General features: G+C 40.4%; 1 protein-coding gene across 4 annotated transcripts; it reads left to right on the top strand.

The window, feature by feature from the left end:
* Positions 1-27,021, top strand: ltbp3 (latent transforming growth factor beta binding protein 3). Of its 4 annotated transcripts, none has more exons than XM_026371286.1 (29): positions 1-570; positions 13,238-13,507; positions 13,600-13,763; positions 13,853-13,958; positions 14,996-15,082; positions 15,250-15,366; positions 15,461-15,616; positions 15,919-16,023; positions 16,114-16,127; positions 16,215-16,284; positions 16,432-16,509; positions 17,381-17,509; positions 17,987-18,112; positions 18,203-18,331; positions 18,481-18,600; positions 19,432-19,554; positions 19,698-19,820; positions 20,047-20,166; positions 20,274-20,402; positions 20,576-20,743; positions 20,946-21,026; positions 21,239-21,367; positions 21,510-21,647; positions 21,755-21,895; positions 23,573-23,701; positions 25,292-25,453; positions 25,545-25,631; positions 25,766-25,894; positions 26,044-27,021. In XM_026371286.1, the coding sequence occupies exons 1-29, from the start codon at positions 333-335 to the stop codon at positions 26,193-26,195; spliced, it is 3,720 nt and encodes a 1,239-aa protein (XP_026227071.1). In that variant the 5' UTR covers positions 1-332; the 3' UTR covers positions 26,196-27,021. The 4 variants fall into 4 exon arrangements, with proteins under 4 accessions (XP_026227071.1, XP_026227069.1, XP_026227073.1 ...); XM_026371284.1 differs by having other exon boundaries at positions 20,573-20,743; XM_026371288.1 differs by lacking the exon at positions 17,381-17,509 and having other exon boundaries at positions 20,573-20,743.

Raw genomic sequence — 27,021 nt, 5'->3', positions numbered from 1 at the left:
TGCGCACTCTCTCCAACTCTCCAAAGCAACAGGCGAGAAGAAGGAAGAGCGACGAGGCAACTTTAGAAACAACAGCAACGACGTCAACAAGAAGCTTCCAAAGATGCCCAAAGTGTCGGGGTTGCAGAGGGATGACTTGATTGTGCGAGGGAAGTGATTTTGATTTCATTTCTGGAGAAAACAGCGGGGATTACGCGCTTTTTTTCCGCCGCATGAGACGTCAAAAATCTGCCTCGAGTAACAAAGCAGGCGCTTTAGAGCTGGATCTGAAACCCCCCAGCTTGTGATTTCATGTCCCCGGGTCTCTGTGGAGGGCAGTGAAGGATGCCAGGATGCCCTCTCTGATCTCCCGTCTGCTTGTCATCTGGCTGAGCGTCCACAGGCTGGTGTGGTGCACGGAGCGCTCCTCCGCACGGGAGCGCTTCAAGGTGGTCATCGCTCCTCTCATCTGCAAGCGGATCTGCCTGAAGGGTCAGTGTCAGGATACCTGCGAGCAGGGGAACAACACCACGCTGATCGCGGAGAACGGGCAGGGGGCTGACACCCTCATCGGACAGGGCTTCAGGGTCGGTGAGTCACGGTGCCAGGAGCGCAGAGCGCGCTGTGCAGTCGTGAGGGCATAGAATTAGTGGCCATTAACTAATAAGCTGCTCTGACCTCTGGGTTTCTAGATGTTCCTCTACTGAACCACCAGGGTTGCCTGTTTGATTGGAAATATGACATAATATATAAAAAAGTACACATTAAGAAAACTAGAAACCTACTAACAATCCACTATTATGTCTCAGTCCATCTGTTTGTCACATTATGGGACCTGGAAAAAAGGTTTCAGACATTATTCTGGGTCTCCAGTCTTACTGTGTGTTGATTTTCAGATAATGAAATAGTAAATGATCATTATCATTATCCAATAAATTGGATCTAATGCGTTACCAAGCCCAGTTTACAATAGAAGCTTAGACAGAGTAAGATCCCTGAAGATCAACTGCTTAAGTAAACAAAGGTGAAGTAAAAAGTAAAGAAAAGAAACTTTTGATCCATTAAAAGTAAAACTCTGGCATGTGAATTCTTATCTCAGTAAAAAAATATAAAGCAGGCATCTTAAGTTAAATAATTCATCATGGAGAATGAGCCCTTTTAGTGTTTGGCAGAGGGTTCGGTTGAAGCTAATCTGATCAAAATATTGAAAACTCTCCCTGTGAAGTGGAGCCGAGTGAAAACAAATCTTATCTCAGTACTGTAAAAAATTTTCATCAAGACAGATACTGTATGACTAGATGTAAATGCCTTTTAACACAACTGGAAGAAATACACAAAGTCATAACCAATAGAAACAGACGTCTACTAGAACTAATTCATTCTTATATTTTCAGTAAAGATCTGATCTTCTACCAGCTGATGATATCCACGAGTTCACGACATTAAGGTTCGTGTAAAGTGGGTAAAACTCCACTCGGCAAATAAAAAAAGGTGGCTAAGACGGGATGTAGTGGGTTTACCCTTCACTTCTTTGCTGTTGCCATTTTACAATTTAATTAGTGAGGCATGCCTCATTACACAAATTCTAAATGTGCGTGTAAGAGCTAAAGTTTCCCTCTCGGCTCCGGTGTCTGGTTGGCATGAGTGGAGCCTTTCTGTGCTGTATCAGATCAGCTGTGGTGAGATATGGAGCCTTGAAGTCTACGGCAGTCTCCGGCCCACAGCTGGATCTCACTGGTCCCCTTTAGTTCTTCCTTGTTCAGTGTAGAGAATAAGCTCCTCCAAGAGGAAAATAATACGCAGATTTATAGTCTCCGTGGATCGTGTTGTGCCATAAATGATGCTCCAAGTCATTTATTTCTTTGTATGAGTCGTTTTGTTTGTCTGTGCTTCACCGAAATAGCTGGGTTGAAATAAGCCACATATTCTTAAGGAAACTAATACAGTAAGTAGCAGCAGTTTAAAATAGTAAATTACAGATAAGATCAGCTCTTCAGAGGAAACATTTTTGTGATGCAACAGCTTCATATTTCTGTGGACATCACACTGGTGCCAGAAACACTTTCCATTCTCTGCCGTCTTGCACTAAATAGGACACAGTTGACTGAAACATTCCTAAAAACTCCCGTTTTTCCCCTCATTGTTTTGTTGTAAAAAAAAACCCAAGGTCATAAAAAAGTAATTTATTATGAGTTGCAGGAATTCTTACACTCACTCGCAGTTTTGGTTCATGCAGAGTAGGTGGAGTTAGTCATACAGATGTTGCCCCTCCAGCTGTTTTCTTTGATACGTCCATGTGGAAGTAAGCAGGCTGGACTGAACTGCAGTCAAGTGAATCACACTCGTACCGCTGTGACAATACTGTTCCGCTTTGACACCATGTAGAGTCAGAGAGAGTTGGCACAGTCCCCTCTCCTCTCCACCTATTTCGATGTGACGTGGCACGTTCTGGAGCCTCCGCGTCAAATGATTCGAGAGAGACATCTGAAATTCCAGAAATACCTCATATGGATTCACATTTGGTCTGAAGAGTGAAGCTGCTCTACAGTCACCTGTCTTTGAGTTTGAGTTCCCAGTCAAAGGATCTGGAAAACAGCTCGGTCTGCGTTGCAGTGGACAATAGAGGGTTTGACTTCAGCATTGAGAGGAGATGTGTGTTGTTCAGTGTGGGGGCTGGAATGTGGTATGGACAAGTGGAAATGTCTCTCTCCTGTGTTAAAATGGCAGCAACAACATGAAGACTTTTCCATATTTGACAGGTGGTGACGTCAGCAAGTCTGAGGTCCAAACTGAGCCTGTCTACAGTCTCGTTCCTGTCACTGTGTGCAGAAATACCTTTCAGACAGTGTGCTTCAGTGTGTAGCACTTTCAGAGTTTAGTAATTGTCTGGATTTGGCTGGAATTCGGTGGGCAGGCAGGCAGAGAGCCGAGAAACCGTCAGCTTTTACAGGTGATCTGGATCTGGGATTCCTGCCAGCAGATGAAGATCATCTTTATGACTCTTAGCGGTGAAGGTTTTAGAGAGAGAACGTTTCTGAAAGTGATTTTTTTTGCCGTAACTGGGTGGGATCTGATGGACTGACAAAAAACACGTGGATGACCAGCAGGCCTCTGATCCACTGAGAAAACATGTGTTTGTAATGAATATTTACAGCTTTCAGAAATCTATTTAAACATTTAATTAAAGCCGAAGCAGTGAAATCCCAGGGTTAAGGCTGTAGAACTAACTGGAGAACATGTGAGTGTTGGCAGAGGTTTGAGCCTTCAGAGTAAAACAAAGCGTTCTGTTCAAAATGATATGAAACAGAGAAAATCGAGGAAATCTGAGATGAATAGATGTCGGCATTCACTGGGTCCAGTGGACGGATCTTAATGACTATAAAGGCTGACAAACCAACTTGCTTCTTGGTTCTAGTTTGAGAAATAGAATTAAATAATTATAGAGGTTGCTGGCTCATCTGCTTGTCCAGAACTCCCCCAGATGACGTCATCTGGAGGAGTGATTTAGCTCGAAGCAGACAGATATTTAAATATATGGGAGAGCAGATGAAAGTGTGAAACCATTTGTGATCCATTCGTGAGCTGAAAGGCATTAAATTCCTCCATGCGTGTCACTAAACACATTTAGCACATGCAGTTAGCTTTAGTCCAGGTTTAAACAGTCGCGGGTTGAAGTTGTTGTTCACTGTTGTTCCAGTAGCGCAGGAGATCCCACATATTTTAATCACGTAATAAATGTAAATTATGACCTCTTTGATCTGAGCAGTGTGTGATTATTCTGCCTCAGCCTGGGACAGACAAACTGACAGACGACCACCCAGATGTTAAGGCAGAGCAGATCCTCTGAGTCAGACTACTGTACGGTGTGTCAGGACAAACTGCAAACATGACTGACTGGAACCTTTGGATTTTATATCCTGACGGTCTGAGATTACAGATTATCTCTTATGGTTAAGTAAGTAGCAGTTAGACTTAGTACTGGGTTATGTAATGTACAGAATACAGCTGTAGTCATTATTTTACACGGGATCTCTGAGCTCTCGCATACATTGCAGTCATTATATTATATTTATATTTCTCTGTACACTTCCTTATAACTTATAAAAGCATGGAAACTTGAAAGGCTCCCAGACATTGTGGCTGAAGGAGTTGGCATTTGGAATAAGTTGCCATTTACAGCTTGACGTGCCTTTTCCTGGGTAGTTTCAACTCCCGCTTTTCCAGATCATTGTACAGTGTATATATACACATATTTAAAAAAAAAAACACCTTTTAGAAATGTTGCATGAAGCTTTCCATGATCATCACCTTGTATGTCCTCTTTTTATAACAGAGTCTGTTTACTGGCACATGAGGACTGTCTTTGTAATTACCTCCATGTGTTTGGCTGACAAAATATCCAATGTCCAATTTATGTTTTTTTTATCCCCAGTACTTGAAAGCTCGCTGTAAATTATAGGATGGGAAGGAGAAGAAGAGAACGTGACAGAGAGCTTTTTCTGTGTGTTTTTGTTGATGTGTGTGGATCTTTCTCAAACTTTGTCCACTTGTGAAAGCGAGAGTTGTTGTATTTTCAGTAGTCGTCAGAGACATCATTTCAAGATAAAGGGCTTCCATAAAAAACAGCTTATCTACTCATGTCTTGTTTGGTTCTGATTAAAGAAGAATTATCCAAGCCTAATGTTCTTGCCGTTTCTAGCACCGAGGTATCTAATATATCAGCTTTACTGACAGCAGCTGTTTGGCTCCCGGACAGACCTTTCAGTCTTGTCCCTCTTCTGCATCTCCACAGCTTCTCGTTTTTATCACAGCACCAGACGTCGACGCTGCTCTAGATTCTTGTCTTTTTCTAAACCTAGTGTCGCGCAGGAAGTCAACTTATCTTATCCCAGCTCAGGCTGGGCTCCTCTAAATCGGGCATTATGCATAGTTGATATGTCTATTTCAGATTTTCCCATGTGGTTCTGTATTTAGAGTGAAGTGACAGTAGCAGCTCTGTGGTTTGTTTTGGTTTTCCATGGGGCTGGGTCAGAGGTCCATGGGAGCCTTAAACAAGGCAAGTCAGTCAAATAAAAGAGATAGAGTTGCTTCTACTTTCTCTCTATTTAGGTAGCACGTTTATTTTACTTTTCAGAGCCTTGTGCTCTTTCCTACACACTCTCCTTAACGTCGTGCCAAACTTTGGAGAGAGCGGTCTAAAACAGGCAACCAGAAATCTGCAGCACACTGGATTTTTTCTACAGGCTGGACTGAGCTCAGAGGCGAAGCGCTTGTGCTCACACCCTCTCAAATGTAAACACACATGTGCAAGGGGAGGCTCATGCTAAGTCGTTTGCGGCTTATTTATCACGGAAGCTCCCTACCTTCTGTGAAATGTGCATTGTGCTTGTTTGCAAGCTCAACCTCCAAATTGTAATATTTTTGGATGCACATTCTGCCACGTCTCAATGTGTCTTTATGCATGTGGGGAAAATAATACATGTGGTTATTTGGGGTCTGCTATTTTCTTTAACCTTTTAGTTTACTGTTTCACAAGTTGGAGCCCATGTAGCTTATGTATTATTAGACTAAAAAGTACAGTACAATAATGGGAAAAATATGTGAAACCAGTACCACCTCCTAAAGGATGGCTGCTGGAAAAAGAGCTAAATCCACTGTAATTTCTTTCTTTATTTACATTTATCACGGTTGCACCACAATAGATTCAAAGCTAAAATCCAGATGATCTTAGCCGGAGTTTCCCATGAAACCAGACTCCTCCATGTCATCACTTTCTGTGAAAAAAACCAGCTCTCCTCTGCAGGTTGAAAAAAGCACCACATTAAATTCAGTTTAGGAAACAAAGCAGCAATTAGAGGTGTTTTTTTTTTTTTTTACATCTCAAGGGAACGTGAATGTGTGTGTTTGTGTGTGTGCGCGCTTAAGTCTGTTTAGTGCTCAAGAGCAGTGTACTGAACCCAGCTCAAACAAACAGCCTTCTTTGCCATCTTTAACATTCTCCTCCCATTTGCTTAGTGAGGGGGAGAAACGGAGCAGTTATTTAAAGCCGCTCGGAGGAATGCAGGCTCTTGGGACTGCACCCACACCGTGCAGGACCCTGTAGCTGTAGTGATTAGCCAGGGTAAACAGAATAACACAGCCTCTGCCAGCGCTGCCTGCTGCTGTGACCTGAGACTGTGCAAGCCCACAGACATTACCTGCTACACTCTCCAGGGCTAAGTGCTGAGTATCCCGCAGGGCAGCTATCTGACATAATCTCAGCAGAGCACTGTCAGCGCTCCTCTACCTGCCTGCCCTCCTATCCCTATAGCCAATAATTTTGACACAGTCATTATATGACATCATCCACATCGGTGCCAAGATCTTGTCAGACTCTCTGGCAGAGGCGGAGTGACATGGTAATGCTGGATTTGTGCCCACCCAAGAGCTATTGAAAGCACATTGCAAATATCCATGGCATGCAAGAGTCACATTGTTCAAGGCTAAAGTTTGATTTAGATTGGGATAATTACAAACCTTTGTACTTAGATCAGTTTTTCTGATGATGGCTGCTTCAGGTTGCCAGGAGGGAGTCGGCTCATTGTCCTCCTCCAGTTTTTGGACGGCTGGAAAAAAAAAAAAACAGTTGTTTTAGGTGGACTATGAGGAGTAATGAAAGCCTTTGGCGTCAGCGGTCATTCTGGCAAAGGGCAGCACTGTTGTTTAGACAGCTAAAGGCTGAGGCCGCTCAGTTTTTGGGGGTTGATGGAGCACTGAGATGTCTGCAGCCAGAAGAGTAGTGCGTACGCAGGTTTGTGCTTTTAAAAGCCAGTGATTATGTCATTTACTCCCAATGCCTGGCTCAGCTGTAGGAGTCTGACCCACTTCGTACGTCGCGCTTTCTCACTCCGTGTGGTGTGTGGCCTCTCTTTGCCAGCCGATGGTAGGCGTATTTAGGGATGCGGTTTCCTGCTTTGGAGCTGATGGTAGAGGGAAGCACGTCATTTGATGATAGTCATTTCACTATTCGACTTTAAACAGTGGTTTAAAGTAACATACTAAAGGGACATACTTATAGAAGTAGGTTTAAAATCCAAACATATAATCAAATGACTGTGTAAAGTGAAAAGGGTTGCATATCATACAACTAAACAATAAAAACATTATGGGAGTGTGAAATGCACTTATCTTCTTCTGCTTGAAATATTAGATTAGAAGAAAATTGCTGAGAAATCAATAACTGAAATCTCTCATTTATTTAAGTATTGAGATGCTTTAAAGTTGTGGTCGTGTGAATGATGAGTTCAGAACTTGAATTGGGTCCATTTGGCAAATTGAATTGATTAGACAAAGGTTAGAAAAACACATATATAATATAATGTACCGAATATATTGTTTCACAGTTCACATTGCACGTGAGGAAAAAGGCTAAGCCATGAAGTCCAAATAATTCACTGGGGCACAGATCAGGTCTAGCACCAGAAATCAGGACTGTCTAGGAAACACAGTGGTGGCAGCATGATGCTTCGGGGCCGCTCAGCAGCAGGGACACAGAGATGGGTCAGAGAAGGCTGAATGTGGTGAAATACAGATAGGTCCTCGAAGAAAACCACCTCCAGAGTACATCAAAACCCAACAGTAAACCGCATAGAAACCCCATCTGATCTGATAAACTATGTACATTCAGAAAAGACTCGGAGCTGTAATTACTGCCAGACAGCCTTTTATCTAGTAATGAATAAACTGTCTGAATACTAGTGATAATTTAGGGTCCCTTTTAGTATTAGCGTCTGTTCTTTGTCAAATCATTGACAGTTTTATTTTATCTGCACTTTAACAACAGAAAAAGGAGTATTCAGATAATAATACCAGATTCAACTTGGAGTTTATCTGGGATGATTTCATTTGTTGTGGGTCTTAAAGTCTACATCTGCTCCATGCCACGTGTCTCGATGGTATTACAGTGTGTATTCCTGTCTGTCTGTATTGACCAACGAGACCGTGGAAATTATTTCAAACTGACCAAAAAGCGTAGCATTCATTTTTCAATCCCCGAGTGGGTCGATTCAGACTGTGACTGAATCATAGTAAAAAATGACTCAGTGAGCATCATTATTGATTTGATTGCAGTCTGACTAAACTGCTGTTTGTACGTCTGCCAGGGTAGTACTATGTCCAGAGAAAGGGACACATCGAGCCTTTGTATCATCCGCATGGTGAGATGATGTGTGCAGTAGCTTTCAGTTTAGCGAGCCGTGGAGCTTTTGAACTGCGGTTTGTAGAGCTGTAATTTGTTGTTTTTGCGCTGGGAGGGTGCGGCTGTGGCTGGGAGGACAGCATGTAGGGCGGGGGGCTGACGATGCGTCATCTCCAGACAGACAGGAGTGAGTGGGAGGGTGGTCACAGGGCATTCAAAGTGCCATCGCCTCTTACTTTCTTTCTTTCTTTCTCTTTCATTCTCCCTTTCTTCTGAACGTCTGAAAAAAGTTGTATACTTGTGATGTTCACGTGTTTTCATGGACATACATGGTGTCTTTTAAGTATGTCCTGTAACACTTGAGTTCTTACTTAGCTGCTGAGGAATGCACAGTATGTTTTCTTTAAAGGAAAAAACGCTGTGTGGGAATCACAAAAATCCCACTGAAACATTACATTATTTTTTATTCTGTGGATTTCACGTCTCCTCTCTCGCCTCTTTTGCTTCATACCCGCACTTTTCCAGATGTATGACATACATGACAAAGATATCTGGCGTCTACCATTTCATGCTGTGAGGTCATCTGTCTTTCTTTTCTTGGAGTGTGTCGTGGTGCTATGAAAAAAAGGGCTCTCACTCATATGTCACATAAAGCACTCTGAAGAGAAAAGCTTGAAGTTTGCTCTTCTGGGAAAATGATATGCTTCCTGAGAGGGTTGGAACGTACCTGCAAGCTGACATTCAATATTAAATTAGATTACAAAGGCATTATAGCGAAGGGTAAAGTCAATTAGGAATGTTTTTTAGCTTAACTAAAGCCAGATTTCATATTACTGAGGTTATGTATTTGATGTTAGAACAGTGTGTATTCGTTCAACCTTCAGTTAAATAATTGAACCATTACTTTGTGCAGCACTACATGCCATAAGAGAATACGGAAGGGGAGTAATCTTTAAACAGGATCCTGGAGCTGCCTCCATTTTCTTTGTCAAGGCCGTGTGGAAAATAAGGTTCATGACACCGTAACTGGTTTCCATCCAGAAGTCCCACCCTGCACCGTTCAGCCAGTCTGCGCTGTTCAAGCCTCGCATTCATTCAGACCACCAAATAACCCTGAGGTGTGTTTGATTTTTAATAACACACCACCTCGAGTCTCAGGAATGTGTTAGATCCTTAAAGACAAAGGAGTGGCACAAAGCAGAGGGCAGAAGCTAAATGATGAGGAGAGTCAATGAGCGATATTGGATCATACATTCTGCTAATGAACTCTGAAGTGATGAATTAAAGGGGAAGTCCGCTGGAGTAAAAAGCCTCCTTATGATCTCAACTTTAAAATTTTGCACTCCTTTTCAATATGTAAAGTGGTGTAGTCACCTAACCACAGCAGCACTTCAGGAGACAGCAGACCGCCAGTTAATAGCTCTCACACACAGTCATATACTAGATCTGCAAAAAACATTAGTCCGTGCATTGCTGGTATGGCTCTAGTTTAAATAAAGGAGTCAGACGTCTCGTCTCTGTATGTTATTGTAAAATACAAATTAATCAGACAAGCAGACAAGCTAAACAAACAGATGTTTGACAGTTAATTTAAAGGGAATCCAATAATCAGGAACATATAGGCATAAAGTGCAGTCGTAATGAGAGCTTTAGTTTGTTGTTGTGTGGCGCTGGGAAAAACCCGCAAACCCTCCTCTCCCCCCGTGTAAGGATCAGTTTAACTTTCTGAAGTGTTATTGATTAGATTTGGCCAAACATTTATCATCACTGAAGTTCAGGTTGGAGAGGTTGTGCAGTTTTTCCGTGTACCCAGCCAGGCCCATGGATGTTTTTAATAATTTTGTGTTCAGACTAATCACATCAGGCATTACAAGACCATTCTGGTCCATGTAGTCTTTAAAGTATATTGCAGAGGTGGTAGAAGTGAATTCAGTAAACAATGTATTTTAAACAGCATTGAATATGATGCTGCTGATTATGTTAATGTTATAGTATAGCTGAGATCTTTCCATCAAGCTTTCGAAGGTGAAACAAGACATTTTAAAACCTTCTAGTAATTAATACAAACATCTGTGTCTCTATGGAGATTTAGTGTGAAACAACAACAGCTGGTAAAGGTGGAGATTTCAGCTATGTTACATTCTGACAGGCGATTAATTCATAATACATCATCACTTATACATATTCCAAATAATAGCTATTATCATTAGGAATCTACATCTGCAAAAGTAACAAGTGACTAAAGCTGTCGAATAAATGTAGTGGAGTCATTTCTCTTGAATTCTCCCTTTGAATTGTAGTGGAAAAACTAAATCTGGTAAAGTACAAGGACTACAAAATTAGTTGTTAAGTGCAGTAGGAAATTTACTTAGTTACTTAACTCCCCTGATTATCTGGGATCTTTTATGTGTCATGAAAGGTTTTGTGTGAATAAAATGTGAAAAGTTTCTATACAGTGTATTTCAAATTAAAATCAAGGAGAGAAGAATATAATAAAATTCAAATTTTCAACAACAAAAGGAAAAAAATACAAGGATAAAACTACAATCATACTTAAAATCTACAATAATAGAGTTTGTAGCTTATAAGATTAGAAAGAATCATGTTGCTCATTATCAAACACAAATTACATAAAGCTGACTTTCAATTGTTGTTTACGTACTGTCGTGGTCCCAGCATCTGAGACTACATGCTCCTGTTCGTACAGTGTGCCAATAAACTGCACAGGCGAACTGCATACTTTTCCTGCTTAAGGTGTTTCAGGTGACACATGAAACAGAATCAATAGTTTCCCATGAGTCACTGCAACACTCACAGCCATGATGTTCATCAATATCCTGTGAGCATCAGTCTCAAGTCTTTTTCTCAATGATCACCCTATACGAATAAAAGTGGATTTATTTTACATTAAATACAATTTGTTGTCAGCCTGTGTACTGTATTTTGCACCGTGGTTTGTACAGTGCAGCTTATTTCACAACATTAAAATGTCTTCCCACACCTGCGTCTCCACCCATGATATATATCCTGAAATATGAATCCTCTGTCTTCCTTTGTGTTTGTGGGTGTCATTAGTGTGGCACTGACTGAGCTACATTAGAGGACCTGGTCTCATTGAGACTCAACGAGTCGCGCCTCAGCTCAGACTTTCCCTACATTGTTTCTCGAGTCTCCGTTGGTTTAGATTGTGTAATCATATTTGGAAAGCGCTTGTTCTCGTCTCTCTGAGTCTGCAATTCCAATTTTCAGCCCCCACATTTTCCTCTCATTCTAAATCCACTACGGAGACAAAATGGACCACGGAAACTGGAGCTCTTATGTCAGAGGAAGTCTGACAAAGTTGAGGAGGCTGTCTTCAGTCTGTGCTGTTCACCTACTATTTGCTGCCATGCCTGAGTCTTCCAGCTTGATTATGCATGTTGCTGCCTGCACCCAGTTCTAGCGGTTAAAGACAACTGTCACATGGTGTTAGGTAGGGCAGAGCTGCTTCTGAAGTCTCCATCTTCCTTCAGGTAAAAAAAAAAGAAAGAAAGAAAACAGTGCCCTGCTAGTTGGCAGTTTCATTGGAGCTCTTTAATTGTTTTTTCCTGACTTTCACTATATGAGGATGTTCCTGCTGTGTTTAAAGTGATCTAGTCTCCTAATTACGCTGCAGCCCAGACTCCCTGGCAGTCCACATCAAATTATTTCCATGTGTGCACACTTGGCTCTGCAGGATAAAGAGGCCTCCTCTCCTCCTCACCTCTCCTCCTCTCCTCTCTAACCTTGCAAAATTTTGTATTTTCTATTATAAAAAACATATAAAATGTGATTGCTAATATTTTTCTAATATATAATACATATGTTATATATATTGTTATTTAGTCACATTTAAGGCTGGAACCAACAAAAATGTTATTCTTTGGTAATATCACTAATATTCTATTGATTAATTGATTTACTTTACTAAAGTATTATTATCATCACTAGTTAATATAGAAAAAAGTCATCATAGTTTCTCCGAACCAAAAGCTTGTTTTTACTGCTTGATGTTCGATTTATACTTCTAGGACATAAGACTGTTCAAATAACCCTTACAGTATATGTAAGTCCATAGATACAAGGCTGTAACCAGCATGTAAACATATATACCTGAAGTGCACAGAAGGTATTTGCTGTTTTACAGATAGGTATGCGTCCTGTGTGGGACTGTTTCTTGGTCACACATCTTTGAGTCTCTGCTAGTTCACTGCCAACTTTTCAGAGCCAAGAAGTAGTTTATTAATTGTTAAAATGGTTGTAGACTGGGAATTGTTAAAAGCTGTTAATGTGTTTATTAACTGAACGTTTAGCTGTTTGCAGGAATCTGTTTAAGATTACAGCATTTTCTGACTTTTGTAGTTGTATTTGTGTATATACAACTATATTTATATATATATATAAGTAGAATGCAAAACATATTTTTGCTAGTGCAGCTCAGGCAGAACTTTCACAATTACTTCATTAACAGAGTAGCACAACTTGTTGAAAAGGCCCTATGAAAATTCACTACTTCCTTGCAGGTTTCCCCATAGTCATGCCAGCTCTCTCGCTTTCCTCTAATTGTTCTATTGTGGGAATTTCAAAAGCAGGTGGACATAAAAATAAACCCAATGAGAGATCCAATAAAACTGCAGTGAATACCATATATGCCTCGAACCTTTCTCCAGTCAGCAGCTTTCCCAAAGATTTCAAGATCTTTCCCATATGTCAGATTGAAGCTGTTAAACAAATCAGTGACTTTACCTGCTTTCCTGCTCAGACGCTGCTGCCGTCTGGCTGCAGAAAGCATAAATCATTATCGTGTCCGTGTGATCGTATGAATCTCAGTCTGTCTGTGAAGTACATTTTTCCAAAAATCAGGCATTTCTGTCTAATGAGACTTATTAATATTAATTCATCACATGCTTCTTTTATTTGATAAATTACTCCTTGTGTTGCTCATCTTTGTAAGTTTTTCCTCTTCCTCTCACTTGATGTGATTCATAGCTAAGAACTGTTGACCTGTGGGAGTCTCTGCCTGTCACTAATATGACAGCTCTCCTCCCGTCTCTCTCTGTGTAGTTGTGTGCCCCCTGACATGTATGAATGGAGGAGTATGCAGCTCGAGGAAGCACTGCCTGTGCCCGCCTGGCTTCACCGGTCGATTGTGCCAGTTTCCACTGCAGCAGACGCAGCAAGCTCAGGCGGCGCGAGGCAACAAGCAGCCTGTCTACCCCGTATCTTTGAAGCCAGACGTCCAGAAACTGGTGGAGCAGTCAGGCATAGGGCGTACCCAGCTGACACAAACACACTCAGTTTTCACCCTGCAAGGAGGGCACCACTCATCAGAAGGTATTTATCATCCACTCAGTTGGTTTGATTGGTGAAAATACATTTTGTGATACACTTCATTCCTCTGATTGGTCTATTCTCTCTGTTTTCAGTTCACGTTAATGTACGCGTTCACCACACACCCGACACCTCTGTAGTCATTCAGCCATTCGAGCAATCAGATAGCAAGGCTCCTCACGAAACAGGGCAGCGCTCCATCCTATCAAGATACAAACCAAAGGGCCGCTGCTTCCAAGAGACCACACCAAAGCAAGCTGTGAGTTTAGTCACATGCTGCAGTGATGGCTTTTGTTTTTATTAGTTTCTTTATCATAACTTTTCTCCGTCTTGTCTTGTACTTGTCAGTGTAACAGCACCCCGCTTCCTGTCCTGACCAATCAGGAGGATTGCTGCGGCAGCGTGGGAAATTCATGGGGACAAAACAAGTGCTACAAATGTCCCAGCCTCCCAAGTGAGTTAGTCCAGTCTCTTCTGCTTTTCTTGTGTCACATCATTCTTTATCAAGCAGCACTAATTCATTTGTTTTTAGTGTTTGCATTCACATGTGAAAGTGCAACAAATTCTTTTTTTGTTTGGAAGAGTTTCACATATATGAGCTACATCTTGTGTGTTCCCTGGAATAAATTATTGTTTATTGAGCCAAAAATGTCAAACATTCCCAACAATTTATACTTTTCACCTTATAAAATGCTGACCCTGGATTAAAACAATCCAGTCCCTCTGTAGAAATGTGTTTGAATGTGTATATGAAAGTTTGTGGTGAGGTGGGGTAGGGAGTGTGTGAAATGTTGGAAAGGAAAATACGGTAGAAATTATGGGAATTATACACAGAGACAAAAAAAGAGAATGTGGAAAATAACCCTCTACTTAAGCATGTTCCTATAGGCCTGCCCAGCACAGGACTGTCATCACATTGCTGAAGACTGAATTTCAAGAAAATCTTGGCTACTCGCGTTTTTTCCACTTTTCTATTATTCCGTCACTCAGTTCTGACTCAGACAATGGAGCCTTTGACAAAACCTGATACGTATGTCTGGTTAATCTTTAGGCAACTGGATTCCAGCCTGGAGTACAGTCTTTTTTGTAACATTCAAGTCTATTTATAAGCTCTTTTTTAATGAAAATGGCAAAAGCGGGCTGTGCTCTTGTGCCTCTTTTGATTGTTTGCATGAGTGCAGTCCTCCCTCAGCTCTCTAATAAAACTGGCTTACATGTTTTTACTCCCTTAGTTCAAAATTAGTTCAAACCTCATGAAATACTTCTTTAGTCTGTTCTGTGACAAGTAAGTTCATCAAAGGCCTCATAAAAAAATCGTCAGACAAAAAGAAGAAAAGAGACACAAAGAAGTTTCCCTGATTGTAAAATTTTGAATAGTTTTTGGTAAACAAACCTTTTTTACTTCCTAGTGCAGCTTTAGATGACAATGTATATACTATTTCACTCATGCTCTTCTCACACCCCTCCCTCCGTGCTCGTCTCCTCCCTCAGATGCATCAGTCAAACAGACCATTGTGGAGGAGTACGGCTCTACCTGTCCACAAGGCTATAAAAGATTCAACAGCACTCACTGTCAAGGTAAAGAGCTTACAACAAGGACCGATTCAAGCAAAGAGCTAAGTTTGGGAGCTGTTTCCATCATTTTGTATTAAAGCTACCGGTTGATATAGAGTTGCAGCATCACTGGTGCTTCCTTCACAGTATGTGTATATCAAAAGACTCTTTTCATTTTTACTCCCCTGAAGATATCAACGAGTGCTCCATGCAGGGTGTCTGTCAAAACGGAGAGTGTCTGAACACACTGGGCAGCTTCAGATGTTCCTGCAAGCCTGGTTTTGTGCTGGACAGAAATCGATGTGTTGGTGAGTAAGAGGAGTTTTCTCTTTCACTCCGAAAGTCATTTGTTCTGTAGAGAAACCTCACTCCTAAATAAAACCCTCATTTCTCCTCTTTCAGAGTCTCCAGCTGAGCAGGCTCAGTGCTTCCTTATAGCGTCTGACGTCAGGGGCTGTGAGCACCCACTGCCGACACACATAACCCAGGAGATGTGCTGCTGCACGGTGGGCAAAGCCTGGGGCCGTAACTGTGAAAGATGTCCTCAAGTGGGCACAGGTGAGTGGACAGAGAGAATGTCAAAACCCATGAGAACATTTTTATAATCTTTTTGTGTCATTATAAAGAAATGATAAATGCACCTGTCTAGTCTAGATATTATCAATGCAGTGAAGGGATATTGTGCTTAATATGGGCACTTTTCTGTGCTGTCTGCTGTCAGATCATATGTATTTGATATATTTTTTGCTGTTTCAACAGTGAACAAGCAACAAATTGATAGCGATTTAACTGGCTGCAAGTATTTTGCACAATGTGCAAACTTAACTAAGTGAAATAAAGTATCAAACTCTTCTCTTTAGGGGCCTTTAATAAGATCTGCCCTGCTGGGAAAGGCTACTTTCTCCAACATATAAGAGAGACGCTGGCCTTCCCGCCCTTCATCTTACGGAATCCTGAGAAGGAGGGTGAGTCTAAAACCGTTATTGAAATACTGTGTTGTTCAAACCAAAGTGAATTCACAGTTGTAATAACTCTTTCATCTGTTTTCCTTTTAGAGCCAAAGCGGCCGGTAAGACATTAGTTCTCCTTTTATTACAGTGATAATAAAATGGTTATTTTTGACAGTTATTGAAACCTGATTATGTCTTTTAATCAGGAGAAGCCTCAAGAGACGACAACCCCTGTGCAGCCGGCTCTCACCAGCACCACCAGTTATCGTGTGCCAGGTAAACTCGTCTCCAGTATCACCAGGCAGATTTAAACTGCACTGATAGAAATACGTGAACACGTCTTAGCTGCTGGTACATTAGCTGTCACATTGAGAGGAAGGTTTAGTTCATGTCGTTTTTTCTGTCGACGTCATCTCTCCACAGTTATTAAACCCACGCCTCCACCAATCATCCGACTGACCCCAGGCTATGGCCCCCACGAAACACAGACAAAAGTCTTGCGTGAGTTCTCTGCAAACCTCAAGAAGATGCTGATTCATGCTTCATGCACCACAAAAACTGGAAAATCCAGTTCTCCACTCCCCCCCCCTCCCCAAGGAAGAGATGATATTTACATATATTACAAATAATAAATAGAAATACAAATTAGTCCAGTTTAACACTAAGCTCAATCTATTCAGACTCTTTAATGGGTAACTGGTGCTTTGTTGTGTGCATTTAGCCATGAAGCATGAATTAGCCTTTAGGCTATATTATATAAAGACTATAAAGACTTCCTTCATACATCATCTCTGTGTCAATGTCTTTAATTAATTTGATTCATGTGAGACAGTCAGAAGCAATAAAAAAACAAATGCCAGAGACAGATAATCTTAGGTATGGCATGTATGTTTACAGCTTTGTATATATATTTTAAGTGAGAATATGCAGTGGAAAGAAAAATGTGTGGACCTTTTGGACTTTCATTGTTTTCTGCATTAACTTGTTATAAAATGTCAACTGATCTTCAATTCAAAAGTATTAACAAATATAATAATATAATACATTAACACAAAAACATGTCTGATTTTTCAGATCTTTATTGAGAACCACATACTTTTTTCTACTTGCACTATCAGGTTTTTATAGTTGTTCTCAATGAAAACCTGAAAGATCAGAATGTTTTGTGTTAATATTTTAGTCAAATCTTATTTGTTTATACTCTTGACTTAGATGAAGATCAGATTACGTTTTATGGCAAATTAATGCAGAAAACAAAATTCCAAAGGTTCACATGCTTTTTCTTGCCACTGTATTTGCACACATAAATCTATGTATCTTCATATATATATGAAGCTGGTCCACTCTGTATCTCTGTATTCCCTCCTTGAAGCAGAGACAGATGAATGTAGGCTAAGCAGGAACATTTGTGGTCACGGAGAGTGTGAGAACAGCCTGAACGGCCACATCTGTCACTGTCACCCTGGCTACCATCTCAACCCGCAGAAGAACATCTGTGAGGGTAAGAGACAATGGTAGAGATGTTGGGTAAAGGAGGTGCAGAGATGAGAGTTTCATAATAAGAAATTTCTTAAGAAGTTTCTTATGCACGCCCCCCTGCTAAACACACATTTTCACGGCTAGCTTTACAGTGATGGCTCTTTAATCTAGCAATTTGTTGCTAATATTCAAATCAACAGATGATGAGAGCAATAATTTAAAAGATTTTCATTAATTTCATTAATGATGAATTTATACCTGTGTTAATTCCTGAATGTTTTTACATGCAATTATTATAACTTATTATTCTTAGACTAAATAGATTTGTGCAGTTAACCATATTTATGAAACTTCTGAAGTAAAGTAGCTGATCTAATACATGAGATTAATATGTTTGGTTGTGTGAAACCTTTGTGGATTAGAGTCTGTATTGTTCAACAATGTTTGCATCATTTGTTATGTCTTTGTATTTCTCTCACTCTTCTCTTCTGTTGTCCAGATGAATGTGACTCAGAGCCATGCGGCCACGGCAGAGGCCTTTGCCTCAACACAGATGGAAGCTACAGATGCCTTTGTCGTCAGGGCTATAAACACATGGTGCAGCATGGGAGACTTAAATGCGTGGGTAAGTTCGGCTGCATTATATCTGTGTTAAAATCCCTTTATTCTATAAGATATCAAATCATACATTGCATCTATACTTTTTAATTCGCAGATGTGAATGAGTGCTATAAGCAAGACATTTGTGGTGTTGGGGGCCAGTGTGTGAATCTGCCTGGTTCTTACAAATGTGAATGTCACAGCGGCTTTAGGAGCAAGTCACACCGTCATCCAGTCTGCGAAGGTGCAAAGACGTTTATTATTAAGACATTATGGGTATTAGCATTCACTAACACAATACTAATTATGAGTGTGTCACTTGAAATATACTTGTGTTTTTGAATACTGCAAATCCAGACATGAGTATTTGAAACTTCTGCCTTTTTTTTCCAGACATAAATGAGTGTTTGAATCCAGAAACATGTCCTAATGAGCAGTGTGAGAACACACCAGGCTCCTATGAGTGTGTTCCTTGTTTGCCTGGTCATGAGGCCCATGCTGGCATCTGTTATGGTGAGTTAATCACGTATTCTTGCTTTTAGCAAGTTATATTGTTCTGCTTCCTCAGAAAAAGGTGGTTGCAGTTATGCCACTCGTTTGTTTTTTCTGACTTTCGCAAACAGTTGTGACAAACTGACAGATCACAATGGGCATTGATTTGTGTGACTTTTTACTTAGTGACAGAGACACAAATTAAGATAAATTTTACACATGACATGTTTCCAAATGTTTAAAGAATCTGTCCTTCACTTCTTCCATGGTTACACATACTTGGAATATTGTCATTTTACACCAATCTATGTGAATTAACATCATCATCAACATACAACAGTCTAACAATGACTAGATTTCACTGGTGGGAACAATAATTTAATCATTTTCAGCAAAACCATTAAAAATCCCGTGGGAAACAACAAAAGGTTTTAACATGAATAATGTTATGATGAAAAAACAAAATGTCATCAAGTGTGGTTAGTATTAAAAGAAAAAAATAATGGTCAAAAACTCTGTATCGAACCAAAACTAACTGCAAGGCAGCCTAGATTTTTATGTCAGGATTCTTAACTACAACACTAGGAGGCGCACCTCAACTTAAAATAATTGTCAGACTGTTACATATTAAATTCACAAATCACAAATGATAAATCCTCATTAGCCAACGTACAATTTTCAGAACAAATGTACAATATGTTATTATGACACTTGTTTCTTACATCCGGCTTCATTTATACCAACTGTTCAGTACGAATAGATAATGTGCAGCTGAACCAAGCCATAGTCCAGATGCTACGAATGTGTCATTGCATCACTGTAATTTGCCTTCTCTTCTACATGATCCACCAGACATTAATGAGTGCCAGAAGCCCGGTATCTGCCCTAATGGGCGCTGCGAAAACCTTCCTGGCACTTACCGTTGTCTGTGCAATGAGGGCTTCCTTCCGTCGGCTGACAGTAAAGGTTGCGGTGGTAAGTAATGCTCACCTAACATTTACATGACATTATCTAGACTGATTTGTTTATAATGCATTCATGATCTTTTGATGGTGAAGATGTAATTATTAATCATTAAAAAAGTTGCCTTTTGCTTTTTTTATTCTTCTTGCAAACAGATATTGATGAGTGTGAGGACGTCAGACTGTGTGCTTATGGCCACTGCATCAATACAGAAGGCTCCTTCTATTGCCAGTGCTACCCAGGATACAAGCGCACACAGGAAGGCAGCCACTGTGAAGGCATGAATTATTCAACAAACCATGTATTTAATAGTGTTCGCATGGAAGTGAAATACAATTATTCATCTTAAACATATTCCTACATTGTCTAAGCCACATTGCTGTGACTTAACAACTGACCAGCATGTCCAAATACAGTATGAACTAAGTTCAGTTTTGTTTTAAGCAGCTTATTTAAAAAAACATGCTCAGCATTCCAACATTATTTGTATGGCCTTTACTTCAGATATCAATGAGTGTGAAACACCATCAAACTGTCAGAGAGGCCAGTGCATTAACAGTATGGGCTCATACCACTGTAAGTGCGAGAAGGGCTACATGCTGGTTGGGGGCAGGAGATGTCAAGGTCAGTGTGTTCTTCTCAATTAACACTGACAAAAGTGTTTCTCCAAGCAAGATGGTGTTTGTTTGAAGCACATATTTGTGTGTGAGCATGTGCGATTTCCCTTTCAGACATAGACGAATGTGCCGCAGACAGAAATCTCTGCCATCCCTACGGATCCTGTGAGAACAGACCCGGTTCGTATGTGTGTGTCTGCAGTCACGGTTATGTCCTATCGGAGGACAAACACAGCTGCGAAGGTAGGCACTGCTCTGATTCCTTCTGCCTTGTTATAGACTTACATTTGATCCCTGCCTGTCCCCTTCCAAGTCACAAACTTATAACAGTTTGACAAACCCACACAAAGTCCTGTCCATTCGTTGGACTCTTCTGATCTATTTCTTAACTTTCATCATGTTTATCGCTGCAGCAGTTCGATTGGTGATGGATGAGAAGAAGGAGTGCTACCTGAACCTCGATGACACCGTGTTCTGTGATAGCGTCCTGGCCACCAATGTCACCAAGCAGGAGTGCTGCTGCTCCATTGGAGTGGGATGGGGGGATCATTGCGAGATCTACCCCTGCCCAGTTTCCCAGTCAGGTACAATTACACTGCACCATGCATGCATGCACTAAACTAATATTTCTGCTAGACTGAATAATTTTTTTTTAAAAGATTAACATATTGTTTGGTTTATTAGTGCTAAATATTTATAGCTTATAAATAGAAAGTGTAACCCAAATAGCAGACATTCTCCATCTTATGCATTGTTGTCATACTTTTCCTTGTCCTCTTCACTCAGCCGAGTTCCACTACCTGTGTCCAAATGGGCAAGGTCTCTACTATGAAGAAGGACTCCAGTACAGCCTGCCACTCTACCATGGTAGATATTATGTAGCTTGAGTCAACATATTTACATACATGGCTCCAGTGATCAACATCTGAATTAAAAAATGTACGCTTGTCCCAGTAGTGTACATTGTTATCACTCATGAGATTGCTGAACTGTCCTTCTTGTGTCCAAAGTGTATCTGCTGCAGCTTTAGCAGCTTTTGCTCTGTTGCTTAGAAGTGATTTTCCCTTCCTTGTCTGCAGATATTGACGAGTGTTCGTTGTTTGCTGATGAAATCTGCAAGAAAGGTCGCTGTGAGAACACCATGCCAGGCTACGAGTGCTACTGTCAACAGGGCTTCTACTATGACAGCAACCTGCTCGAATGCATTGGTAAGTGATTTGAGACGCACCTTGAAAATGGGCCTCAAATATGTTTAAAATTTGTTTAAAAAGTGTTGAGAAGCCTTTTTTGTTTACATCTTAAGGCTGTTTTGAGTCACATTGTACTTCATTGTTGCATGTTTGTCCTCAGATGTAAATGAATGCCATGACGAGTCTCTTTGTACTAACGGCCAGTGCATCAACACCGAAGGATCCTTCTACTGCAACTGTAAACGGCCCTGGACTCCCGATACATACAAGAAGAAGTGTGTGATGGCAACAGTAGCAGGTGCATAAATGTGTATCTTCTCTCTGCAACTCCTTACAGATTATTCTTCATTTAATGAGCTGCTGGAAGGGTTGTATGAGCACTGAACTAACCCTGCTCTTGCACAGATGTTAATGAGTGTGACGACCCCACCAACTGTAAGAATGGCCACTGTGTGGACACTCCAGGGTCTTACTACTGCATCTGCTCTCCGCCCTGGACCCTGGCCACCGACCGAAACAGTTGTGTGACTCCCGAGGAGCAAGCAGGTGAGTGCAAACCTGCCGCAAGAGGGAGGGTTATGAAGAGCAACAAGGCAATGGTGGGCAGCAGGTTGTTCTGAAAACAGCAAAGAAATCATTGTGCTGGCGTTCTGGGAGGCAGTGTTCAGCGCCACGTTGTACAAAGACAGCGAAGGAATCTAGGATGAATCACACAAAGCAAAACCCTACATTTAGGGTTGTCAGGTTGGTTTAGGCTGGTGCTAGTCACTGGGTATAGTTTGGTCCAAAGGAAGACTTCCAAAGGCTGGCCAATCAGAACAGAGTGGAAAAGCAGGAAGGACACAAGAGCTTAAACAAGCCTTTTTAGTCTCTAGGCCTCAGTAGCTGTAACAAAAAAGGCATTGTAACATTTTTAAACTTGAATATCTAATAAAATGTTATCAATGGAGCCTCACTTTAAAGTATAAACTTTATATTAGACATAATCTAGCCACTTCAAGCCTAACTTATGGCAGAAGTATCAAGTAGAAAATGTTGTATACAAGCCGTCAAAACTGGACCCCCCACAGTGTCTTGGTATTGAATGCAGCCTACTTTTGTTAGTATCCAGACATGGACACTGAAGTGAAGTGAGGACATGCAAACAGGAAAAAGGTGTGCAGATTACATCTCTGACCTGTTAGTTTGGGGTAATTCCTGGGTTGTTGAGAATATGACATGTGAATGTCTGGTCTTTGTGTTAGCACTACACCCATGACAGGAGCAAATGATTAGAAAATTGATGTATGGATAGCCACAGGTGAGCCTAACTAATTGTAGCTCATCATGAAGATCAAATTTTCAACAATTTAATGGGACTGAATACATTTCTCTTTACCAAGACCTTTGACTAGATTCATAAGAGATGGCTCATTGGTTTTAATTTTTTTATTAACACACCTACTAAAACTACTATAAGTAATACCCTCATTCTTCACAGATCATTCCAGTTTTGTCACACCAGCTTAGATTTTATTCAATCTTTGAGAAAAAATAGACAACTACACAAATTTTATCTTGATCCGCCAGCTGATACGTTACAGGCCACACTGGCCTACGTGGCATTATCATTCATGTCTCTGCAAACTGCCTGCAGACATGAGGACAGATTAAAGAGACCTTTATTGACATACTACTGCAACCAAGCATCCTGTTTTACCCGTATGCCTTTTTGCATGGAGAGCAGTGTTAGAGACCGGATACAGTGCTGTGCATGACTAAAGTTCAGTTTCTTATTACTATAGAGGATGAAGGAATTATGTTGCATGCAACATTTATGATAGAAACATACAGTACACCGAAAGTAATCAAGATATGCAGGTGGTGACCACAATGGCACTAACTCTTGTACATAAATATTCAAACCAATACAGCTTACACATTTAGGTTTTTGTTGAGATTGTGTCAGAGTGATTTAAATTTAACTTTAAGATAGTTTTTAAGACTGACCCATAAGAATATAATTGAGTGTAAAACAAAAAGAGAGTACAGCATGATGAAGTTGAATCAACACCTCTGATACGGCCTCTGCCAAAACTAAACATTGTATTTATTAAAGAACTATTGTACTGAACTGAATTTAATTGCACAGGTGCTTTTGTTACTGTGTCCACCACCTGTGAATAAGAGCTGGCCCCAAGCAGATGTTCATACTGTAACCAGTGTCTGTGGTGCCCTTTGCAGATGTGAATGAGTGCCAGGACCCCTCGTACTGTAAGAATGGGAGGTGTGAGAACACGCCTGGCTCCTTTCACTGTTTTTGCGACCCTCCCCTCACCTTCAGTGCAGCGCTGAAACAGTGCGTCTATGACGGTGGGTAAAATCAGTGTCAGCTGAGCCTGACTGTCCAAATTGAGTTTTGGCTTACCTTGACATCTGCCGCTCTTGTTGCTCTTTGTAATTCTTCCCAAATTGTGTCCTAAACACTGGCCTGTACTGGATTTATGTTACAGTTTCTTACCTACTTTACAGAGACAGTTTCCCAGTGTTGGATATCACTGCATAGTTAAATATTTACTTAAAAAACCTGCTCAAAAGATTTAAGGAACACTTTTTCATCAGAATTTTGCATCAAGCCTATTAAAATTATAGGATATTGATCTGGTCAGTTAAGTAGCAGAGGGGGTTATTAATAAGTTTCAGTGGTTTTAGTGTTGAAATTAAATTACTAACAGGTGTTCTAAAGGGGCAATAATGAGATGCCCCCAAAACAGGAATGGTTTTACAGGTGGAGGATACTAACACTTTTTCCCTCCTCATCTTTTCTAGCTGTTTTTTCACTAGTTTTACATTTGGTGTTAGTGTCACTACTGGTAGCATGAAGTGATACCTGGACCATACAGAGGTTAGACAGACACTCCAACTCCTTTCAGGATGGCACATCAATACCTGCCTTTGCCAGAAGGTTTGTGGTGTGCAGGCAGTTCCTGGAGGATGAAGGAATTGATACCACTGACTCCACCCTTGCTTGACCTAAATACAACAGAACAGTCCATCCAACACTGAAAGGTTGCACCTTAGACTGTCCGGGAGCTTTGTGATGTCCTGGTGCAGATCTGAGACGAGATACCACTGGGCGTCATCTGACGTCTCATTAGAAGCGTGCTCCAATGTTGTCAGGCATCCATACAAGCACCTGGGAAGCATACAAACTACTGAGTACCATTTAGCATTTAACGGACTAGCATCATTTTTCCACTTAATTTTTCAGATTGTTTTTGAATGAAGCCATCAGGATGTGGCATACTTTCTTTTCTAACAAATGACCTAGTCCATATCAGAATAAATTATGTATGACTCCTCATTCAGATCTGATGTGTTTTCAAAGTGCTCCTTTATTTTTTTGAGCAGAGTAAAAATATATTCAGCAATACCATAGTTTACAAGTGTGGGAAAAGGTGATTACTTATAGTATTTTCTCTGCATGTCTATTTTTCCAATAACAATATATTTCATGTCATATATATGTTTCTAAAACCAGTGGACTGCCAGTGTTTAATAGTAATGAAAGTCATGTATGTATGTTTGGTTTAAAATCTGTAATCAACTATTTCTGACTTTTTAAGTATGACAAGTTGTAACTAGCAAACAAAAGATGACACTGACGCTGTTATACTGAATTACATGATTATAATGTATATGGAGAATTGCTATATAAATCATATATATTGCATAGTATTCAAATGGGTTAAAACTGGGTTCCCTCTGTACAAACAACGCTGTTGGTTTAGTTGTATCTATTATTTAGAAAGGGAACATGCAGAATAATCTAGCAACCTAATACGATATGTAAATACATTTTACAAATTACAGGTCACTTGTTTCTACACTTTACACACTTAAGCCTTGAAGTTATAAATGTTTTTGTTTTATGTTTGTTTTGCACCCTTTTTCTACCCTCAGATCGTACTGCAGCCCACAAAGACGTGTGTTTCCTGCAAGTTCATGAGGGCCTGATTTGCAGTGAGCCAAGAAATGGTATGGTGGTTACATACTCAGAGTGCTGCTGTCACTACGGCCGTGGCTGGGGGCCCGAGTGTAACACCTGTCCACCCAGAAGCTCAGGTGAGCAAACTAAAAATGCCACCGGGTCTCACTGATGACTACTACTCTTTATTTCCTCTGAACTCCAACATACTGTTTCCTTTGTGTTCAGAAATGTTCAGTCGTCTGTGTGAGATGCATCTGGAGACTGAGTCTGACGGGGAGCAGGATTTCTTGGCAGCTTTCATCTACAACCCAGGTAAAACAATAGACCACTTTATTCAGTAGTTTGTCAGAAAAAATAATATATTTGCCCTAAAGTAATTCTCATTTACTTTATCTTTTATGTCCCTCACACTTTCTTTCACCTGCTTATTGTGAATTATATGAAAGGTGATAGCTCAGAGGAGGATTCAGATGAATGTAGCTGTGCAAATGGTCGCTGTGTCCGCTCCTATCTGGGCACCATGTGTGAATGTAACACAGGCTTTAGGATGGACCACTCCCGCACCCGCTGTATAGGTTTGTATTCGCTAGTCGTACAGAAATACTTCTTCTTCTTCATAGTCAGTATGTACACGCACAAACTAATATATTTTAAATCATGTATCAACTTTGTATTTAGCACTTATGAGAAATATTTCAGATCCTGCTTTTTCTTTTTATTTCAGACATTGATGAGTGTGCAGAACCGGGGGATCGTGTCAGTCTATGTAAGAATGCTCGCTGCGTGAACACTGCTGGCTCATACAAGTGCTTCTGCAAAAAAGGCTTTATGGCTACACGCAGGCCAAACATATGTGTCCGTCGCAGAACTCTGTAACACTGTGTTCATCCCTATTTAACCTACACGTGCTGTACATACACACACTCTGTGTATACAGTCTCCTACAAACGTGTCATCATCCAGAGCCAAATCATAGCAATGGCTTGTATGAAATGTAAAAAAACATATCATTGTCAAATCTTCTTTCACTCCTGATTTCACAGTCAAGGAAATAATCAGTACAGACAAGAAATAGGTTTGTTTGTTCAACATTTTTGTAAGTATAGTTTTTTAAATTGTTATTTGTTAAGTTTAAATTGTGCATTTTGTTATCTCCCTATTGCATTGATATTTCATCTCTTAATTTGAATCTCTCTTGAGTCTCTGTCCCTGCTGTCTACTTCAGCCCATTCAATATTTGAATAATGTAGGAATGCCACAAGAATGTTGCAATGTTATGGTATTTCCTTTCACATTTCCACAAGCCCACATTTTTTAATATTTCATGCTAAATTGATGTCCTCTGAATTGTATTTTTTAGCAACACATTGTTGATTATGTGTTATTGTACATATTGTCTAATGGATTAATGGCTTCTGTAAGAATCATTTCTATCTCACCCCTGTTTATTTGTTGATGTAAATTATGAGAAAAACTGAAGTTTTTGTATAATTTGACATGTGCACCTAAGTGGACTTTAAGCTAGAAAAAAAAGGTCATGCACTTAGCAGTGAATAACAATGGAAATGTTTACTAAATATAGCTTTTTCTGTTAAACCAAGAAAGTTTGAAATCTTTTGTCATATCTATTGCATCAAAGTAATTAGAAAACCAAAGACGCTGTTGAGAATTTGATTAAAAAGAAAGATGTTACCTAGTGATA

Source organism: Anabas testudineus, chromosome 14 (genome assembly GCF_900324465.2).
Source record: "Anabas testudineus chromosome 14, fAnaTes1.2, whole genome shotgun sequence".
Classification (NCBI taxonomy): domain Eukaryota; kingdom Metazoa; phylum Chordata; class Actinopteri; order Anabantiformes; family Anabantidae; genus Anabas; species Anabas testudineus.
The sequence above is the reverse complement of the archived record's forward strand: the minus strand, read 5'-3'. Positions and strand labels throughout refer to the sequence as shown.